This window comes from Triticum urartu, chromosome 7A (genome assembly GCF_056163025.1).
Source record: "Triticum urartu cultivar PI428250 chromosome 7A, HENAU_Tu73, whole genome shotgun sequence".
Classification (NCBI taxonomy): domain Eukaryota; kingdom Viridiplantae; phylum Streptophyta; class Magnoliopsida; order Poales; family Poaceae; genus Triticum; species Triticum urartu.
This window is the reverse complement of record NC_141879.1, coordinates 659,412,558-659,428,782: the sequence shown is the minus strand read 5'-3', so window position 1 is coordinate 659,428,782 and position 16,225 is coordinate 659,412,558. Positions and strand designations below refer to the sequence as shown.

Sequence of the window (16,225 nt, the reverse complement as noted above, 5' to 3'; positions counted from 1 at the left end):
TCCGGCTTTTTGAAGGCCGAACTGGAGAACTGCCTAGAGAGGCTGCTTTGTACTTTTGCTGCGAGCGCTGCCGTGTGCTCCTCCATTCGGAGGGAGCGTTTGGTGTTCCCATTGACCGTGATTACTCCTCTAGGGCCTGGCATCTTGAGCTTGAGGTATGCATAGTGTGGTACCGCGTTGAATTTTGCGAATGCGGTTCGCCCGAGCAGTGCGTGATAGCCACTACGGAAAGGGACTATGTCGAAGATTAACTCCTCGCTTCAGAAGTTATCCGGAGATCCGAAGACCACTTCCAGTGTGACTGAGCCTATACAGTTGGCTTCTATACCTGGTATGACGCCTTTAAAGGTCGTTTTGGTGGGTTTGATCCTCGAGGGATCTATGCCCATTTTTCGCACTGTATCCTGGTAAAGCAGGTTCAGGCTGCTGCCGCCGTCCATGAGGACTCTTGTGAGATGAAATCCGTCAATGATTGGGTCTAGAACCAATGCGGCGAAGCCGCCGTGGCGGATGCTAGTGGGGTGGTCCCTTCGATCAAAGGTGATTGGGCAGGAGGACCATGGGTTGGACTTTGGGGCGACTGGCTCTATCGCATATACGTCCCGTAACGCATGCTTCCGCTCCCTCTTGGGGATGTGGGTTGCGTATATCATGTTCACCATCCGCACTTGCGGGGGGAATCCCTTTTGTCCACTGTTGTTCGGCGGCCTGGGCTCCTCCTCGTCGTCGCTATGCAGCCCCTTGTCTTTGTTTTCGGCTCTTAACTTGCCTGCCTGCTTGAACACCCAACAGTCCCTATTGGTGTGATTGGCTGGCTTTTCGGGGGTGCCATGTATCTGGCACAAGCGGTCGAGTATTCGGTCCAAACTAGACGGGCCCTGAGTATTTCTTTTGAATGGCTTTTTCCGTTGACCGGATTTGTAGCCTCGGAATCCGGCATTAACTGTCGTATCCTCGTTGCTGTCACTGTTAACACGGCGCTTTTGTTTGTTCCGACGAGACTTGTCGCTTTTGTCCTTGGTATTCGAATTACCAGGGTTCTTGGTTAAATTGTTGCTGCGAGCTAGCCAGCTGCCTTCTCCCACGCAAAAGCAGGTCATGAGTGTCGTGAGGGCTGCCATAGGTTTCGGCTTTTCCTGTCCCAGGTGCCGGGCAAGCCACTCGTCATGGATATTATGCTTGAAGGCCGCTAAGGCCTCTGCATCTGGACAGTCGACTATCTGGTTTTTCTTTGTTAGGAACCGTGTCCAGAATTGCCTGGCCGATTCCTCTGGCTGCTGAATTATGTGGCTTAGGTCATCGGCGTCCGGTGGTCGCACATAAGTGCCCTGGAAGTTGTCAAGGAATGCGGCTTCCAGGTCCTCCCAAGAACCGATTGAGTCTGCTGGCAAGCTGTTAAGACAATGCTGGGCCGGTCCCTTAAGTTTGAGTGGGAGGTATTTGATGGCGTGTAGATCATCACCACGGGCCATGTGGATATGGAGATAATCCTCGATCCATACCGCAGGATCTGTTGTGCCATCGTATGATTCGATGTTTATGGGTTTGAAGCCCTTAGGGATTTTATGATCCATTACTTCATCTGTGAAGCATAGTGGGTGTGCGGCGCCTCTGTATTGGGCTATATCACGATGCAGCTCGAAGGAGCTTTGTCAGTTGAGTTCGGCCCGGCCAGATTCATTGCGTCCGGAGTGATGATCACCGTCACGTGCCGTGGGGCGCCTGCGCGATCCGTAGATCGATCTTGTTTGCCTTGCCTTGTCCTCCAGTATGTCGCGCAGGTCGGGCGCATTTTCCCGTGCCTTAGTATGCTTGACGCGGCGCCGGGGCATGGCTTGAGTGGAGGGCCGAGAGGCCTCTCTGTCGTGGCCACGAGGTGGCCGGTCGGCCATGTCATGCGTTGGTGATGTAGGTGCTTCCTCCTCTAGTCGGGGTAGCAGCCTGCGCTTTGGGTAACTCTTGGAGGGGCGTTCGAGTTCATACTCTTCGGCCGCAAGGACTTCAGTCCATTTGTTAGCTAGCAAATCCTGATCAGCTCTAAGCTCTTGCTGCTTTTTCTTGAGGCTGCTTGCCGTGGCCACAAGCCTGTGTTTAAAACGCTCTTGTTCGGCGAGATCCTCTGGCACGACGAACTCATCGCCATCGAGGCTTGCCTCGTCTTTGGAGGGAGGCGTATAATTATCGTCCTCAACCTCTTGGTCCGCCGCCCTCTCGTGAGGGCTGGCTTCTCTGTCCTCCTATGCTGAATCTTGCTGGAGGGGGTGTTCTCAGCGCTATCCGGAGTAGTATTATCTCCTGTGCCAGAATCACCATTTTTGCTTTGGCAGGATTTAGAGCGGCGCCGCTGACGCCGGCGCTTGGGCTATTTCTTAGAGGTATCGTCCCCCGCTGTTCCATCGCCATCTCCATCCTTTGGAGTGTCCACCATATATATGTCATATGATGAGGTGGCCTTCCAGCGCCCTACAGGTGCTGGTTCTTGTTCGTCTCCTGCATCGTCGTCCATGCCGTCGATGTCTTCGGAGTCGAAGTCAAGCATGTCGGTTAAGTCGTCAACAGTGGCTACGAAGTGGGTGGTGGGTGGGTTTTGAATTTCTTCATCGTCCGTATCCCAACCTTACTGACCGTAGTCCGGCCAGGGCTCTCCTGATAAAGAGAGAGACTTTAGAGAATTCAGGATGTCGCCGAAGGGCGAGTGCTGAAAGATGTCCGCGGTGTTGAACTCCATTATCGGTGCCTAATCGGATTCGATCGGCAGGGGCGCGGGGGGCTCGGAGTTCGGAGAGGAATCCGGCTCCTCGGAGTCACAGGCCATGCGGAGTACGGGGCTGGAGTTTGGCTCGATCGCCTCTGAGATCGCAGCCCCTGAGGCAGCGTCCAACCGCTGATCCTCGATCAGCGCAGTAGGCTCCGAATCAATGGTCGGAACCGATGTGTGTGCGGCCTCCAAGGCGCTGTTCGGCGGCAGAGCTATATCATGCCCATCGAGACAGTGTGGCGCGCTTGGCTGTGGCTCGAATCCGTCGAAGATCAAGTCCCCGCGGATGTCAGCCGTGTAGTTTAGGCTTCCAAACCTGACCTGATGGCCAGGGGCGTAGCTTTCGATCTGCTCAAGGTGGCCAAGCGAATTGGCCCGCAGTGTGAAGCCATCGAAGACGAAGATCTGTCCGGGGAGAAAAGTCTCACCCTGGACTGCATCGTTGTTGATGATCGAAGGAGCCATCAGGCCTAAAAGCAGAGACATAGAGGAACTCTCAATGAAAGCACCAATGTCGGTGTCAAAACCGGCGGATCTCGGGTAGGGGGTCCCGAACTGTGCGTCTAGGCTGGATGGTAATAGGAGGCAAGGAACATGATGTTTTACCCAGGTTCGGGCCCTCTTGATGGAGGTAAAACCCTACGTCCTGCTTGATTAATATTGATGATATGGGTAGTACAAGAGTAGATCTACCACGAGATCAAGGAGGCTAAACCCTAGAAGCTAGCCTATGGTATGATTGTTGTATGATGAAGTTGTCCTACGGACTAAAACCCTCCGGTTTATATAGACACCGGAGAGGGTTAGGGTTACACAAAGTCGGTTATAATGGTAGGAGATCTTGAATATCCGCATCACCAAGCTTGCCTTCCACGCCAAGGAAAGTCCCATCCGGACACGGGACGAAGTCTTCAATCTTGTATCTTCATAGTCCTGGAGTCCGGCTGAAGGTATAGTCCGGCTACCCGAACACCCCCTAATCCAGGACTCCCTCAGTAGGACAATAAAAACCGGATTGCAATACCTTGTGTGCAGTTCTATCTCCAGCATGGTGTCCTCCATAAGCCTCGGAGTGACACTTGCGTAGGATATTTTCCTGTTCATGCTCAGGTACACAACGTCTAATGATACCATCTATTCCTTCTTTATAAAGATGTGGGTCATCCCAAAAGTAATGTCTCAAATCATAGAAGAACTTTTTCTTTTGTTGGTACTACCTCTCTCTCAGTTTACAGGGCGTGCACGTATCCCTAGATCATCAATTTAACTAACCTAATACAAGTCATATATTATAAAAAATATACCAACATAAACTTCGGAGTTTCTACTTTCAAAAGGTATAATTTTTGTGTTATATAGTTTATATTAGGGTGATAAAATTGGCAACCTAGGTATACGCGCAGGACTTGTAAACTGAAACGGAGGTAGTATGTGAAACTAGGTGGTATAAATTTAGCAACAATATAATTAGCATAATCAGCATACCATGGAGCAGTTCGAGAAGCATTTATGACATTTAATTGTTCATCAGGAAAGTTATCATCAATAGGTAGTAAGTCATCAAGAACATTTTCTAACCTAGACAAGTTGTCTGCAACGGGGTTCTCAGCTCCCTTTCTATCAATAATATGCAAATCAAATTCTTGTAGCAAGAGAACCCATCTAATAAGTCTAGGTTTAGCATCTTTCTTATCCATAAGGTATTTAATAGCAGCATGATCAGTGTAAATAGTCACTTTAGAATCAACAATATAAGGTCTAAACTTATCACAAGCAAATAAAACTGTTAAGAATTCCTTTTCAGTGGTAGCATAATTTCTCTGGGCATTGTCTAGAGTTTTACTAGCATATTGAATAACATTTAATTTTTTATCAACTCTTTTTCCTAGAACAGCCCCTACAACATAATCACTAGCATCACACATAATTTCAAAGGGTAAATTCCAATCAGGTGGCTGAACAATAGGTGCAGAAATCAGTGATTTCTTAAGTAATTCAAATGCTTCTACACAATCATCACCAAAGACAAAAGGAATATCTTTTTGTAATAGATTAGTCAGAGGCCGAGAAATTTTTGAGAAGTCCTTAATGAACCTCCTTAGAGTAAGACCTCGTATTCCCATATTCAGTGCATGGACAACACATAAAACCATTCTGCTTGTTTGCCTCAGCCGCATCGAGAAACTCATGCACGCCCTTAATGTACTCGCGGGTGTGTCTATCACCGTACATCCATTGCCGGTTCATCTGCGTGCATTATATATAATTAAGTGTCCAAATTAATAGAAGTTCATCATCACATTAAAACCAAAGTGCATACATAGTTCTCATCTAACAACATATAGCTCTCCAGAGTATCTAATTAATTAAACCATACATTGAAACTATGTAAAACATTTCAATGCGAAAACAAATGCGATCATAATTGCAACCAAGGTAACAATTGATCCAACGGCATAATGATACCAAGCCTCGGTATGAATGGCATATTTTCTAATCTTTCTAATCTTCAAGCACATTGCATCCATCTTGATCTTGTGATCATCGACGACATCCGCAACATGCAATTCCAATATCATCTTCTCCTCCTCAATTTTTTTTATTTTTTCCTTCAACAAATTGTTTTCTTCTTCAACTAAATTTAACCTCTCGACAATAGGGTCGGTTGGCATTTCCGATTCACATACATCCTAGATAAATAAAATCTATGTCACGTTGGTCGGCATAATTTTCATAAACAATAAATGAACCAATAGTTATAAAGATAATATACATACCACATCCGAATCATAGACAGGACGAGGGCCGACGGGGGCGGATACCAAAACCATCGCACTATATAAGATGCAATAATAAATGTAAGAAAATGATACAAGTATCTATCTAAACATACAAGTAAGAATATTTTTCCTTTCAGAAAGAAGATAAGAACAAGAGGCTCACCACGGTGGTGTCGGTGATGAGATCGGCGCGGGTGATCGACGGCGGTGAAGACGGGGACGGGGCGTGACGGACCGCTAAATCTAGACAAATCTCGAGGAAAATGGAGCTTGGAGGTCGAGCTTCGAGAGGAGAAAGCTTAAGTAGTGTGCCTCGGGCATTCCATCGAACACCTCATGTGCATAGGAGGTGAGCTAGAGCACCACAAAGCCCTCTCCCCCGCGGCTAGAGAAAAACAGAGCACTGGGGTGCTCTGCTCGCGAGCGAGGGGTATATATAGGCACCTCATTGGTCCCGGTTGGTGACATGAACCGGGACTAAAGGGGAGCCTTTGGTCCCGGTTCAAGCCACCAACCGGGACCAATGGTGGTGGGCCAGGAGCGAGGCCCATTGGTCCCGGTTCATCCCACCAACCGGGACCAAAAGGTCCAGATGAACCGGGACCAATGGCTCACATGGCCCGGCCGCCCCCCTGGGCTCACGAACCGGGACCAATGCCCACATTGGTCCCGGTTCTGGACTGAACCGGGACTAATGGGCTGACCCGGCCTGGACCCAAGCCCTGTTTTCTACCAGTGATATGACGTGAAGCTAATGAAGGACTATTAATGGCCTCGCGTGGTGAAGTGAAGCGTAGAAACAAGGATAGTGAACTTGATTGCAGAGCTCTTAAGCTGTCCACATGAATTTGGGCTCTTTAAAACTAGGGAGCATAGCTTTCCCAATTCAACACTTGATTGCAGAACCCGATTTTGGCCGGGTCAACAATTTTCCAAAGCTCTCTTATTTAATTCATTTATACTATACACCATTCTTCCTAGTTTTTAAGGCAACACAAGTAATTGAGGTCTCCAGTTTAGATTGAGTCACTCGATTTTGACCAGGTCAACAATTTTTCAAGGAGCTCTCCATTCAATTATTTAATTCACTATGTTCCATAATTTTGAAGTTTTTTCATTCAACTGAGGTATTCAATTCTGGATTTGTTTTACGATTTTGACCGGACCAACAATTTACAAATCAATCAACAACAACCGGCCTATAAAAATCATCTCCCCCACGGGCACCCTACCACCATCTAAAAAAAGAAGTGCCACCATGTGGCACTGTAGCACCAATATAGTACATGTAGTCATTGATGCAAAAAAATTTCCCCCATACATATAGGTTGGTTGCGGATAACACATAATCACACCTCGAAAGGCCCACCAAATCACCGCATTATAAATAAAAACAAAGCACACCCCATCATCTCCCCCACCTGCCAAACTAAATATTCCAACTTCTTCAAAATATAAGGAGTATTAGTTTTTTGAAAAGTCAAATTTCTATAACTTTGACCAAATTCAGAGCAAAAAATATCGACATCTATAATATTAAATAAAAAAGTATGAAAATTCATTTCATGAGAATCTATATCATACGGATTTTATATTATGGATTTTGATATATTTCTCTACAAATTTGATCAAACTTAAAAGGTTTGACTTTTCATACATCTTATATTTTGAAGATGAGTGAGTAATTATTTTAAGAAACCCAACAGCACTAACGACGCAGCAAAGCGTGCACAACCCTTCTAGTATTGACTATATGTGACACACATGTGGGGTAAACAAGAGTCACACATGACACATCAACACCATCCATCCGTGGCGGTGAAAATGGTGTATAAGCTAGGCCTGAGGGTCGATCCATGATGGATTTCGTGATAGTCCCTCTTTGTTCGTCATAATGAGGCTGCCAATTTGACAAACCATCCTTCTATTGCTGGCCCGTGACGGCTTCCATGACAAACCAGAGAAAGCCGTCATTATCGATGACGGTTTCTGAGAATATCACCCAAAATCAATCATGATTAACAGGTTTTTTGTAGTGAAAGAAGAATAGATTGGAAGTTTATCGCAAAAAAAGGTACCTCAAATTGTTCAAACCTGGTGCATCTGACTCATAAAATCAAAAGTACATCAAGCCTACTGCTAGTCTACAACACTTGGGTGTAGAGGTCAACCCCATGCAAGTGGGAAAAAGGATGAAATTGGCTACCTGACAGAACTTTATGTCGTCATCGAACTAATTAAACCGCCAGCCAATGAAGTTAGTGCTATGACCAAAGTGCGCCTTCGCTTCCGGTTGCCTCTTAATCCAAGAGTGCTGGCCCCCACATGCATGGGAGATCAAAATGACATGCCATAGCATTATTAATGGACTAGCTATGTTTCATCACAATTAAGATGTTTCATCACAATTTTTGTTATCATCACTTAGCTAATCCCTCATATATTATGACTAACAAAACATGGTAAGAAACTTCTCTCCTAAATTCCCCCAAATAATTCCTATTAGATACTAAACATTGGATTGGGGACTAAAATGACATGGTCAATGTCTAATCCCTATATAGCCCATCCTATAGTTGCCAAAAAATGTGTTGTTAAGTTTTGACGATGGCCACTAGTCCGACCATTGAAACACACATAGTTTGTTCTTCTAGATAGGTGTATGTTGGAAGACATGTCAAGTTTTAACCCGCAAAAAAAAAGACAGGTCAAGTTTGCTAAAACTGGTGATTAAATTACCATTTGTAAAAAAATGAGCCTTTTTTTGGTGCACCCCTCAGTGGTTTATCTGAATATTAAAGTCACTTTGAAAATGGGGCTTCAATAAAAAAAATTACAAGTCAATACCTTTTCCCTTTGAGAAGTCAATACATTTTTTTTTAGCAACGGGACTTCCATTTTTTTCTGAGACAAACGGGACTTCCATAGTATACTTACATAGGGGATGAAAAGCTGGGCTTCGCTCACAAGAGTTGGGCTTCTCGGAGGAGTGATGAGGCTCAAAGGCCCACTTCTTGGAGCGCATCGAGGAGTGACAAAGGCCAAAACTTTCTCACTTCAAAAAATAAGGCCAAAACTTTCTCACCGGCGGCGGTCGTTCCCCAATCCCCTCGCCGCCGGCGCCGTCGCCTTCGCCATGCTCCGCCTCCGGAGCTGCGTCGTCGCGCACCTGCTCTCCTCTCCCATCACCTCTCACGGCCAAACTCTCCGCCGACTCCTCTCCGCCACCACCGCCGTTTCCCCACCCACCGGATTCGCCGTCGAGGAGTACCTGGTCGACACCTGCGGCCTCACCCGAGCACAAGCGGTCAAGGCCTCTGCAAAGCTCTCCCACCTCAAGTCCCCCGCCAAGCCCGACGCCGTCCTCGCCTTCCTCGCCGGCCTCGGCCTCTCCAGCGCCGACGTGGCCGCCCTCGTGGCGCGGGATCCCAAGTTCCTCTGCGCCGGCGTGGAGGCGACCCTGTCCCCCATCGTCGTCGAGCTCACGGGCCTCGGGCTGTCGCGCTCCGAGATCGCGCGACTCGTCCCGCTCGCTGCCGAGCACTTCCGCTGCAAGTCCGTCGTATCCAAGGTGCACTACTACCTGCACCTCTTGGGCGCCTCCGAGAAATTCCTCCGAGTATTCAAGGGTAACCACCATCTCCTCTCGCCCAGCCTCGAGAAGGTGGTCAAGCGGAACGTGGGGCTGCTGCGGGAGTGCACGCTAGGTGCTTGTGACATTGGCAAGCTGGCCATCTCTTTGCCAAGGATGCTCACCGCCAACGTGGAACGAATCCGGGCCATGGTCGCCTCTGCTCAAGCTTTAGGCGTGCATCCTGGCTCTGCCATGTTCAGGAAAGCTCTGCGGTCTGTTGCATTAGTTAGTGAGGAGAAGATCGCCACCAAAGTGGATCACTTGAAGAAGGCAACAAGGTGGTCAGATGCCGATGCCGGCATTGCTGTGTCCAGGTGGCCGACTGTGCTGAGTTTGTCCAAGGAAACGCTGCAGCGCAAGTCCGACTTCCTCGTCGCGGAGGTGGGATTGGAACCGGCGTACATTGCTCGTCGGCCAGCGATGCTTAGTTATAGCCTGGAGGGCCGGCTCAGGCCCCGGTACTACGTTATGAGGTTTCTCAAGGAAAATGGATTGCTAGATCATGACAGAGACTACTACGGTATGGTCTTGTTCAGCGAGAAGGTGTTTGCGGAGAAATTCATATGCCCTCACGAGGAAGCTGCGCCGCACCTCCCTGAAGACTATGCTGCTGCTCGCAGAGGGGAAATGCCGACTAATTTCAGATTTATATGAGCTAATTTCACGGAGGGGAACTTTAGCCTGGAGATCCGGCTCAGACCCTGCTACTATGTTTTGAAGTTTCTTAAGGAAAACGGATTGCTCAAAGGTGACCCGAGCTATTATACAATCGCCAAGTTCACTGAGAAGGCATTCGTGGAGGAGTGCATATGTCCTCACAAGGAAGCTGCACCGCACCTTGCTGAAGACTATGTGGCTGCTTGCCGAGGAGAAGTGCCAGACTAATTTCAGAATTACATGAACCAAGAGCATGCTATGAAAATTGGTGATTGTGTACGGCGCGACAAAGTTTTCATTATGTATGGTAAGATAGTAATTCCTATTTCTGTGTACTTTGCCTAGCTGGATGTTGGTTCTACACTTTTAGATGCTGGCATGGCCGTTGTTAACGCTGGGTTAAAGTGATGATTTGAATCCTGAATCTTGATATCTTAATGGATCATTTAGTAGAGGAAAAATCATGGCTTGTTATGAACTTGTTCATCCTGATGCACACATATTGGAACTAAGAAAGTGCGAGAACAAGCCATTCTGCAATGCATTAAAATTTCTATGCTGGCTTACATTGCTTATCGCCCAGCAATGTTCCGTTATAGCCCGGAGAGCCTAGCAATGTTCCGTTATAGCCCGGAGGGGGAACTATTTTGAGCTTGCTGATGTTCACAGTATGTTGATCAATCCGAGGAGGCAGTTTTGGCCCAGTTTGTTGGTTACTTGTTCTAATTTCGATGAGCTGAAAATATTTCTTCTTTGTGCAGTATGTTTGTTTGAAGAGATTTAGTGTTGTGAAAGTGATTCATGCCTTACTAGTGTGAAACTATGCCAAAGACAGCACACAGCAAAATGGCTTCAAATGTAAGATGGCCTTGAGTTGGTTAATTTGATTGGGGATTGATCAAGACAAGCATAGAAGCTTAAAATCAGAACACTGGCATCTCTACGAATAAAGTTGTCCCATTATCCAAATATAAGAGTTTTCAACTAGTTAATGCTACATGGATGGCCCTCTGTCTCCTCCATTTCATAGGTTGATGTCACATTGAGAACCCCCAGAATTGGGCAGAATTTAGCGTAGGCACAGCTCTAGCTGGCTATTCCCAAAACAATGAGGCTTGCAAAGAGGAAATTTCTGAATTTTCTTCTGCTTAATATGGGCCTAACAAACTGGAAAGGACAGAGGGGTATTCAACTGGACCGGGCCGACGCCGGAATCAAGCTGCCCGCCGGCGACCGGCTAGACCAGTGCAGGTCCCTCAGGATGTTATCAATGGCAGCGGCGTGCTTCTCCTGCAGGCAGACAGATTCAGGACGATGATACATCCATTCACACACACATAATACGTTCAGCAAACGTGGTGACCACGTACGTACCTGGTCACGGGCTCTGTCCCGGACGCCGCCGCCCACGGGCCGGCCGCGCTCGTCGTACAGGATCATGCCGCTGAACTTCGGCAGCCGGCACTTGACGCCCATCAGCACCCTCCTCTGCCATATCGGCCGCGCCGGCGTGCCCAGCGCGCCCGAAGCCCTCGGCGCCGCCACCGCCTCCGGTACTCCGCCCCCTGCCAGAAGCCCGTAGTCAGAGACGCCGCCGCCGCCACGCACTATCACGTCAACGGCGCCGTCGTGCTGCACGGCCCGGCGGCGGGCGTGGGCCTTGTCCTTCCACAGGGCCACGGACAGGCAGAGCCCCATGGGAGCAGCCGCAGCAGCCGAGCAGGAGCTGCCAAAAAAGCTATGTCTGTCTGCGTGTGTCTGGATCGGGATGCAGAGTGCGGCAGTATGCCAGACCAGTGCGCGGGGTGGGATCCTTATGGCAGGCGGGCGAGCGAGCGTGGCCGGGGGACCAGGCGCGCGCGCGCCGCACAGGCCGCCCGTGAGCGTTGCCGCTCCCATGATGCCGCCTGATCACGCCTCACCGCCCGACGTGAGGCGCGCACCGCGGCGTCCGTGCGAAGCATGCCTGGACCGGTGGGGCAACGCCCGGATCGGAGGTGGCCGCAGGGCTCGCTCGCTGCGCCGGGCCGGTGGCGTTCCTGCTTGGGTTCACTGCTCGAGATCCCTCCCCGGCACAGCAGCATCTGACCGATAGGCGATAGCGATTGCTTTCTCTCCCTCTCTTTCTTCGTGGGTAGGTTAGCTAAGACGGCACGTCTGACTGCCTGTAGGGGGAGGAGAGAACATGCATATCTGATGGTTCCAACTGAATTGTCGTGTACGTATACTTGTGTAGTGGATATCCACATGACGGCGCTCATCTTTAAGCCACGCCCCTATCGCCCAAACCGCAAGAAAGCTTCGAATCTGGAGTCTGGAGTGCATGGCCATGGCCTTCTCCAACAATGCCTGGGCAGCAGTCTTTGGTTTCAGCGCGTCCCTTGAAAACATGCACCTCCTGACATAGTACTATTTGGTTTCACTCCACTCTTGATACATAGACAGAGCTCCTGCCTTTTGCTCAAAAAAATAAAAAAAATCTTACTGGTATTGTTTATTGAGATAAACTTTTTATTCCACAAACTCATTACAAAAAGTTATTCCGCGTTGACAATCTTCAAACTAAATATACGCCCGCAATAACTTCGTAGAAGATGGTTGCCCAACATCCAATCCTCAAACATATCTTGAAAACAAACCCGCAGGCGAAAAGTTTTCGAGACATCCAGCGGTTGCACCAGCAGAGTGTGGGCATGGCCTGCCTTCACATACGGCGTCCAACGCCCCGGTGGTAAAGGTTAGAGCTCTCGTCGACGCCATGGCTGCAACGCTGTAACATCAGCTAGCACCCCCTAATCTGTAACCCATCGGCCTTAGCATGCATTGCATTACATTACTCATGGTCCAGTTCACAGTTCATGCCTGGAACTTTATGCTGCTGGAGAAAAATAAACCGACAGAAGGACCAAGAAAGGCAGAAACAGGGAGATCAGCAATCAACTGACCTTCCACAGAATCTGGCCACCAGCCATTAACAGTATGTCAGCTCAGTATTCAGAAACCATGACGCCTAACGGCGGAAATCGGGAGGCACGGTTTCTTCTGTGAAGTACTCCTTTCTCACGGTCTCGGCATCACAAAATCTCACCTTATATACAGAACAAGCAACAACTATTAGAGGTAAAAACCGTTTGATGAAATGCCTTAAGAGAAACAGTAGTGACCAAGATCATTCAAAGAAAAGAAAAACAGTACTGACCAAGGAGGCGTATTGTTTCAGCAGAGGCTTAACGAGCTGCCACATTGGCTGAAACACAAATGGTGCATCGACAAACAGAACTTCGCCAAGCCGCTTGGGATAGTAATAGTAGAACACATCAATCTGAAAAATCTCTCGAAATTAACATCCATTCACAACAGTAATGAACTAGTTGTATGTGCAAGTACGCGAAGGTGCAACAGCTACTAAGGCTTCAAAATCTTGGAAGTACAGGATATCCACGCAAGAACCCATTAGAAAAATAATTCTTCATGCCTTTGCATGTAGATAAAATTTTCTGTTCGAGGGTATATAGAAAGCATTATCTTTCAACCATCGCTACTTTCTTCTTGGAAATGGATATGGAAATGACAATTAGGGAATTATATCATTTGAAATATCATATGCAATTGCAGATCAAAGTATTCAAACAAATCAACTTTTATTTTCTGCTCGATAGATCTAATGAAAGGTGTATGCATAATCCTCAAAACGTATGCCACTCTCATCTGGACTGCTTCGTTAATGTCTCACAGCTGCCAACACAATCAGGGTAAATGATGGCATCAGCTAAGAGAAGGATTGAACTTACCAAAAACTTTAAGAATTGGAGATCACCATTTTCTACACCGAAGCCTCGAAGATCGAAAATTCCAAGTATATTATCTGTTCCCATGGGAAGTTTACGTAGAGCCTTTTCGACCAAAAAGGCACATAGCTTCTCGTTTTCAAGTGGGTCTTGTTTCTGTAATAGCAATATTATACACCCATCAGTCATATAATTGGGGAAAAAATACAGAATAAAATAGAGGCAACATGTACGACATTTCAGGTTGAAGTGAACCATTTAAATTTGTATTTACTCTCAAAAGTTTTGCCTGATTGTTCATCACTGCTCACTAGTCATGCATAAATTCTGTATCAGTACTTTCTCATTGTTCATCACTACTCACTAGTCATGCATAAATTCAGGGGAAGGAACATCAGTTTGTTCAAATTCTTGTCTTCAAATTCAGATGTGGGAAAACTTACAGAAGGGAAATGTTTGGCTGCCACTACTACTAGCACAGGCCTGCCGTTGATGTCAAAAGAATCATGCACATATGCCTTGCCAGTTTGGTACAACCCTTTCACTGATTCTTCTGATAGTTCTGACAAGCGGAAATCCTGACGCCATTTCTAATGCAGATGAAGGAAAACTTGAGTTGCAAAATACAAAAGGCAATTATTCACATTCATTATAATTTAATGGCAAAATGTTAGGCCCTCCATGAAACTACAAAGTACTCCCTCCATCCGGAAATACTTGTCACCAAAATGAATAAAAGGGGATGTATCTAGACGTATATTAGTTCTAGATACATCCCTTTTTATCTATTTTGATGACAAGTATTTTCGGACGGAGGGAGTAGAAAACTTGACAAAAGGAACATCATCTTTAAAAAAAAAATCCTCACACTGGGAACCAATCATGCTCCTTTAATCAGGGATAAGAAATCCCCTCTGAGTAAACAGACATTTTGCAATTGGTCAAAACAGTTGCTAGGAAGCTTATTACTAAACCAAAGAAAGGGCAGCTCCAGTTGTGTTGCCGACTCACTTCTCTCGAGAGCTTTCGTTCACACTCTGGGATGGGAGTCCCTTCCAAGACTTGACCAAAAGCTTATCTCTTTCTTTTCGTCTATGTTTTTTTAAGTTGAGACTGTTGCAAGTTGCTCACAATTTAAAAGTTCGTATATATACACAAAAATTTAGTGTACTTTGTAGTACTTTATATTTATAGTTTTGCTGCAGCCATTGAGTAAGAGAGTGAGAGACTATAACAAACATAACAATCAGGCTTGACAACGAGAACTTAGGCAAGTGATGTGCAACCCAACCATTGAGTGAGAGTGTGAGAGCTATAACTTGAAACGCTCACTGGGATATTTGTGAAAACTGGAAAGAATTAGATAAGGGCTAAGCTAATATGTATCGGCATTTTGTAGGGGAGGATACGATGGCCTTGGCCAGCTTGGAGACGGCTTCGTCGACGGCGAACTTCCTGTCCTTCAAGAACCAGAGGATCATCTCGTCGTCATCCCTGCCGCTCCTGCCCGTCGGGAGGCCCGGATGCTCCCTTTCGAGCCTCTCTTTCACCTCCAGGACGAGCTGCCCAAACAGAGGAAGAGCCAATGCGAGATCCGCACCCAGCAGGTTAGCTTCTAACGAATTAGTATGAAGCAGATCAGCAGCAAAGATCGAGGAAACAAAAACCACCTTTTGTCGAAAAAGATGAGCAGCAAAGATGGAGGAAATCCCCAATCGAGAGCCGAATACGTGGTACGGGCGGGCGTGCTGACCTTGGATGTGGAGGCGCCTGCGGGAGCGGCGCTGCTGCAGCAGCGGACTGATCTCCTGGCCCCGGCGAGGCCCCGCGGAGGCGGCGGAGCTCGGACGATGGTACGGAACGAGCAGGATGCGGCCATCGCCTCTGCTCTGCTATTTCCCTTCCCTTTCCCTTGGCTTGGAAATCTTATCCGGGAGTTTGACGGCTCGCCACTGACGGCGTGGTCCCACTTGGAATGACGAAGGGAGTGGCCATGAGGAGGAGATGGCGGACGCCCGGAGTGCCCCCGTCTCGCCGGCGCACTCGGCATTGAGTATGTGCTCGAGCCAGGCACCGCGTTCTCGCCCTGCGGCTCCGGCGCCGTGGCGGCGGAGATGGCCGACGGCCGGAGCGCCCCCGGCACGCCAGCGCGGGCCGATCGACCATGTCATTGTCACGTGTTCTTTCTCATTCGGCGGTCGATGCTTGGGCGGCAGGGAAGCAGAGGGAGCGGCGGGCCACGCCTGCGGAGGCTGAGCTCGGCTGGCCGACAAGAATAGCCAACTCCAGGATCACCGTTCGGACTTCGGAGGGGATCAAACGTCCGCGAACAACACGTTCGGAGTATGGTTTTCGCTTCCGGTGAGATTTCCAAGAATTTTACTGAATCCTATGTATCTAAGAAATTCATCCCCATTACTTTATTCATCTTAACATGCAAGCTGTCCGCACATTCATCGTTTCCTATTCGTAACAGACGACACATCTTCCCACGAGAGTGGATGTCCTGCACGCAGCGGCAGCTGCACGCAGTTATCCTGCGGCAGCGCGTCGCGTGGTGATGCGTGCAAGTTGATTTGCAAAAGGGGTAAAGCGGAGATACATGGCG

General features: G+C 48.0%; 3 protein-coding genes across 5 annotated transcripts; 1 reads left to right on the top strand and 2 right to left on the bottom strand.

Moving 5' to 3' along the window:
* Nucleotides 1–8,347: 8,347 nt before the first annotated feature.
* On the top strand, nucleotides 8,348–10,624 carry LOC125518910 (uncharacterized). The gene has a single exon (XM_048683801.2). It carries the CDS (start codon nucleotides 8,483–8,485, stop codon nucleotides 9,824–9,826), a length of 1,344 nt encoding a protein of 447 aa, XP_048539758.2. The 5' UTR covers nucleotides 8,348–8,482; the 3' UTR covers nucleotides 9,827–10,624.
* A 144-nt stretch (nucleotides 10,625–10,768) lies between these two features.
* Nucleotides 10,769–12,192, bottom strand: LOC125518912 (uncharacterized). Its single transcript, XM_048683804.2, has 2 exons — nucleotides 11,204–12,192; nucleotides 10,769–11,119 (listed from the first exon to the last, which is right to left on the bottom strand). The coding sequence occupies exons 1-2, from the start codon at nucleotides 11,726–11,728 to the stop codon at nucleotides 11,018–11,020; spliced, it is 627 nt and encodes a 208-aa protein (XP_048539761.1). The 5' UTR covers nucleotides 11,729–12,192; the 3' UTR covers nucleotides 10,769–11,017.
* A 107-nt stretch (nucleotides 12,193–12,299) lies between these two features.
* On the bottom strand, nucleotides 12,300–15,802 carry LOC125518922 (Sec14p-like phosphatidylinositol transfer family protein). Of its 3 annotated transcripts, none has more exons than XR_007288183.2 (7): nucleotides 15,371–15,802; nucleotides 15,027–15,179; nucleotides 14,061–14,207; nucleotides 13,621–13,773; nucleotides 13,029–13,151; nucleotides 12,775–12,917; nucleotides 12,300–12,591 (listed from the first exon to the last, which is right to left on the bottom strand). XR_007288183.2 is itself a non-coding variant. In XM_048683812.2 (6 exons), the coding sequence occupies exons 1-6, from the start codon at nucleotides 15,665–15,667 to the stop codon at nucleotides 12,840–12,842; spliced, it is 951 nt and encodes a 316-aa protein (XP_048539769.2). In that variant the 5' UTR covers nucleotides 15,668–15,797; the 3' UTR covers nucleotides 12,300–12,839. The 3 variants fall into 3 exon arrangements, 1 of the variants encoding a protein (XP_048539769.2); XR_007288182.2 differs by having other exon boundaries at nucleotides 12,300–12,626; nucleotides 15,371–15,800; XM_048683812.2 differs by having other exon boundaries at nucleotides 12,300–12,917; nucleotides 15,371–15,797.
* Nucleotides 15,803–16,225: the final 423 nt, after the last annotated feature.